This window comes from Octopus bimaculoides, chromosome 16 (genome assembly GCF_001194135.2).
Source record: "Octopus bimaculoides isolate UCB-OBI-ISO-001 chromosome 16, ASM119413v2, whole genome shotgun sequence".
Lineage (NCBI taxonomy): Eukaryota > Metazoa > Mollusca > Cephalopoda > Octopoda > Octopodidae > Octopus > Octopus bimaculoides.
In genome coordinates this window covers 54,810,274-54,815,523 of record NC_068996.1, presented here as the reverse complement: position 1 = coordinate 54,815,523, position 5,250 = coordinate 54,810,274, and the positions used below count along the sequence as shown (strand labels likewise).

At 34.3% G+C, this 5,250-nt stretch overlaps 1 protein-coding gene and 1 long non-coding RNA gene across 2 annotated transcripts in view; one reads left to right on the top strand and one right to left on the bottom strand.

Moving 5' to 3' along the window:
* Positions 1–5,250, bottom strand: part of LOC106871182 (large neutral amino acids transporter small subunit 1-like) — a 91,112-nt gene that overhangs the window by 50,922 nt on the left and 34,940 nt on the right. Inside the window, 3 exon segments of the mRNA XM_014917516.2 lie at positions 2,209–2,231; positions 3,455–3,572; positions 4,393–4,518. Coding sequence (XP_014773002.1) covers positions 2,209–2,231; positions 3,455–3,572; positions 4,393–4,518 — 267 coding nt within the window.
* The window catches only part of LOC106871183 (uncharacterized), a 62,877-nt gene that overhangs the window by 43,027 nt on the left and 14,600 nt on the right, over positions 1–5,250 (top strand). The window contains exon 2 of the long non-coding RNA XR_001409633.2: positions 505–587. This is a non-coding gene — a long non-coding RNA (uncharacterized LOC106871183). The remainder of the gene's footprint in view (positions 1–504; positions 588–5,250) is intronic.

The window sequence follows — 5,250 nt, the reverse complement described above, 5'->3', positions numbered from 1 at the left end:
CATCCTTGAACTCTATCTCTACTCTGTTCTCTGATTTTCATTTTCTGTTTATCTTTTGAAAACTTGGCTTGAAGCCAGCTGGGTAGATTTCCTTTGCACCCAGCCCGAGTAGTAGTTATACACCTGCCTGGCCTCTCAGAGTTTCACACATGGATACTGGCTGGTAACACCAGGCTTTTTCTCAAATCTTTATTTACACACATACACACACACCATACACCTCCAATCTAATCCTTTGCTGAGATGTTTTTCTGTAGCTTCATCAAAGACAAACCATCTAACAGAGAGAGAGAGAGAGAGAGAGAGAGAGAGAGAGAGAGAGATGTCATTCTGAATCATAACCAATCTGTGTTAAGCAAAGCTATGATTATTTTGATCATATGATCTAGATTCATTGTTCTCTTCAATAACAGGCTGGTTTTATGCCTTGTTATAATAAGGATTACAATTCATTTAGCAGATTCCTTTCTGGATCCAGATAACTTTGATTTTTTCCTTTCCTAGATGACTTCCCCCATCTCCACCACTTCCCAAATGCAGAATACCAGAAGCTGAAATTTCTGACTATGGGAACTATTCTAAAAGAGGTTGGTACATAATCATTCATTCATTCATTCTGATCCTAAGTAGGACATTAATTCCAATAAATTCTTTTCTTTTCACTTACGGTGGCTATTTACTGTGACAAATAGAAATATACACATATTCTAATTGTGACTATGCTATTTATTTTTGTTTTTTTTTAGTCACAGTCTACCAAGACAATCGGATCAATTTTTTTCTCCCAAACAGTAGGGTGTAATTTTTCTGCTACTCCTATGTTGAGTAACTATGCAAAGACATGCTTAAATACCCTATTATTAGCCATTATTTCATTATTAATCAGGTTAAAAATTTCACCCAGGAACAAATATAGTCTATATCTAAAATAATTCATTTTGACTTTGTCAGTTGCTGGCCAACACAACTCTAAGACAAAAACAACAGTCATAAACAATACACTTCTTTTACTTGAATTTCTTATTTTTTCACTGAACACCAGAATGGTTTCTGTGCAGCCAGATCAACAGGAAAACTTCTACTCTAAATTACACATAAATGTTCTTGCTCTTGAAAACGGTAGAAGAAAAGCTGTTAATTTTAATCCTTTCAGTTTATATAATCTATTCTTCCACTCACGGATGCTCTTTAATCTTTTGTCAATTACCAAAATGAAAATTCTTTTTTTTCTGAACTGCTACTAGAATGATGTTTTTATTCTAAAGTTGCTGACTGCATGCCACCTCTTGCAGACATCTCAGCTGTCTCTTTCAGAACTACTATTAATTCTTAACTCACAATCCCAACACTGTTAGTCACTACCCCTTATTCTTCCTTCACAGAACTACACATTTCTGGAAAGTGCTCCTACCTACAATTGCTTCTTAATTCCAGGCTTAAAAAAAGCTTAAACCGAGGCCTAACTGCATTAATTTTTACCTAACTATCTATATATTCCAGTCTTATAAAACCTGAAAAAGCTACAAACATTCCCCCCACCCCCCTCTCTCACATATAAATTTACTTTCCAATGGTTCTGCTATGCAAACAACTTCATTGAAAGCTAATTTGTCAAGCAAGTCTTTGACCACTTGTTCTGAAATTCTCTAAAAAGTTACCTGTCTGAGCAATCCGACTGAATTTAATCACATGACTAGAAACTTCCTTGTCAGACCTCTACATTAGAGCAAGTATCAATGCAATTATTTTTCTTCTCTACAGTAACAACCTATTTACTGGCATCTATTGCTGCACTCTCCAATACAGACACAGCCATGCATGCCTTTCACTCAGTCAATCCATATACAACCTCAATACTTCTTGCCAAGCTAAGAAAATTCTGTTTGGTTGCTTAATCTAGTAGAAATACCAGCTAAACATCCCTCAAACCATGCTCTTTTACTTTATCAGCAACAACAGCTCTAGTGTTAACCCTTTAGCATTCAGATTACTCAGTCAGATGTAATGCTTATTTATTCACATTCTCTTGAATTAATCTGGCATTATTTCTTAGATTCAAGATTTTGATGATGAGTTTGCTTATTTTTAGAATAAGTTATAGGGTCATAGGTAAGAAGCTGGATCTAGCCAGCTTGAACTTAAAACAGATAGAATATTTGGGCTGGATATGGGCAGATTAAATGCTAAAGAGTTAATGAAATAAAGAGAGAACTTCAATTAGGTCACTTGAACTGATAGAAATAGCAACTGAATTGCTCTCAGATCACTCTGCCATCTTAAAAAGAGAAGGAAATATTAATGAATGTAGTCCCTGATTAAAAAAAACCAAAAAAAAAAAACCCCTGGATGGTCAAGGCCAAATTGTCTTTTATCAAAAACTTCATTTGATTAAGGTTGAACTGTGAAAACAACACTAAGTTCGTGGACAAGCCTCTGTACTGTCACTTAACCAAACAGAAAAAAGCAGCATAATATCACTTAAAATCATATCCTTGGTGCCTTACAAAAGGAAAATAAAATGTAGTAAGCATTTCATGGACAAAGAATCATGGATGGAAGGCCTATGATCATATAAGTCAGCTTGGTGAACAACTTGCAATATGTATATTATTAGAAGCAAGGCATTACCACTAACCACATCAAAGAATCACACATTACACTCCCCTAACTCTTGAACTATAAACAACCAATACCACCTACTGTCCATTTGTTCTAAGTAATAAAAACTCTTATGAGTTTAATAGTCACAACACATTACTTATATAGATAAGATTGTATTGCAAAGCCTGGGTGACATTCCCAGGACAAAATTTTACTTTAGCTATGAGCAGTTCAAACCTCAATGAGGATATAGAGAGGCTGTATATTTGAGTAATGTTAACACATTTGTAATTGTGTACCAACCACACTCATGCATTCTGGTCTACATATTCTGCTGCTTTCTCAAAGTCTCTTCTATCCTAAGTACACAGGTCTCACTTCCCCTCAACTCTCCAATGGTTTATTATCTTCATTTGCATCAACTGAATTCACACTTACTTCATCTCTCTTTCTAGATTCTGAACTGAAAAATCATGTTTAAATTTTATTCCCTAGAATAAAATTCTATTCCTGATATTTCCCCATCATATTTTCAGACTTCAGGAGTATCGACCTTCTATCATTAAACCTCTATCTGGGAAGGCTTAAAAGAAAAATAGATACCATCCCTCCTTTTTGGACTAATTATTAAATAAAAGCATTATAATTATTAGCAACTGAAGCAGTATTAGTACCAAAAGGCAATCTTTGTATCCAACTAAATATAGATGTCTTGTTAGAACACTGAATACTGCGTTATTAGCCTGGAGAGGTCCTCTCAAATAGATGCATGGTGTACCATAGCAGACAAGAATATTATATATTACTGAAAGGGTGTTTAGTGGATAGTATCAAAGTAATGATAAAAGAAAACTAGAAATCTAATACTTACCAACCACTATAAGCCCAAAAACCAGAATAAAATGATAATGCAATTGGACCAATTCGATAGTCTGTTCCAGTAAATGTGTTTTTAAAGCTTTCATTTTTACCTGGTAAGAATAAAAAAAAGATATTTTCATAAATTATATAAAGAGGAAGTTTATACTATTAATATGTATGTATTAAATAAAATTTGACAGAGTCCATTTTCTTCTCACAGCATAAAAAGTGTACAGGAAAGAAATGTATTCCTTAAATGTATTCCTCATATGTAGCCACTTTATGAATATGGTAGAATAGTGGAACTGGATAATATTTGATATAAATTCTATGGAAGTGCATATTTGACATAAGTTCCAAACAGTGTAGAGAAAAGAAAACGAAATTCAGGTTCTTCTCAACATGATTAGAAATGTAAGCAAAGTGAAATACAACTAGAAGCAGAAACCATGCCAATAAGATTTCACTTCTGATCTATGACAAGGATTTCCACCCCACTATTCTTGGGGGGAGAGTTCTTAGGCACCTCCTCTTTAGGGTCCTATCAGAAGCAACCATTATTACACTTTCTGACTGGATTCTCAATAGGACGAACTGAAGTCTATGGATATTATCCAACCAGCTTGTTCTTGATGCTTTGTGTTTCTTTCAATTAATTTTAAAGATAACAAAGAATTTAGTAAAATAACTTAGTTATCATTCAGCTAGTGTTAGGAACATAAATTGTGACTAAAGTTTGGTGGGAGATTTTAATTCAGAACTTATGAAAACAAGACATTTGTACTACAGAGCCAGAGGTGGTTTCAGCCAGGTTGGTATCAAAAGGGTCAAACTCTTATGTTTAACAGAAAAAAAAAAAAAAATTCAGGAATATTGTCTAATCAGTTGTAATAAATTGTAACAGTCAAAGAAAAAAAGAAATAACATTACCAGTGCCAATCCAATAAAATCCAATGAAGATTATGATTAACAGAGCTATGATCTTGCTGAATGTGATGATAAGTTGCAACCTTGTAACTAATTTCACATTTATGCAGTTCAGCATAATAAGGAGCACTGTCAAAAAGAAAATGTGGGAAAATATTAGGAAAGAAAACAACATCATAGAATGTTATCTCAAAAACCAAGGTAGTAATAATAATAATAATAATAATAATAATAATGATAATAATAATTGCCCTAGGATGCTGGGTGTGTCTTGGCAAGTGATTGTAGCAAACATGAAGATTAAAAGTCAATAACAATAATAATCCTTTCTACTAAAGGAACAAAGTCTGAAATTTGTGGGGAGGGGTGTAGTTGATTACATCGACCCCTAGTGATTCACAAGTACTTAGTTTATCGACCCCAAAACGATGAAAGGCAAAGTCAACCTCAATAGAATTTGAACTCAGAACTAGAATAATAATAATACGCTAAGTAGCTTAATAAGCTTTTGTAAACAAAAATCTATTTTAAGACTTAGCAGGACAATTTTATGATGAGATGTTGAAATCTGCTAACCCCTTCAATAACCCTGAATTGTGCCAGAGGACCTATGTTGTATACGAGATCATCTGTGGCAAATGTGGTGCATCCTACATAGGAAGCACCAGGAGAAAACTGCATATACGTATAAAGGAACACAGGCAGACACTTCTGTGAATAAACATCTACGCAAATGGCAGACCTGGGAATTCACAGAGCACATCAGGTCAACATGGCAGAACAGGGGCAACCTTAGAATCTCTGAGGCCATCCTCATACACCAAAAGAAACCTAAGATCAACAACAGAAGAGAGTTACAGG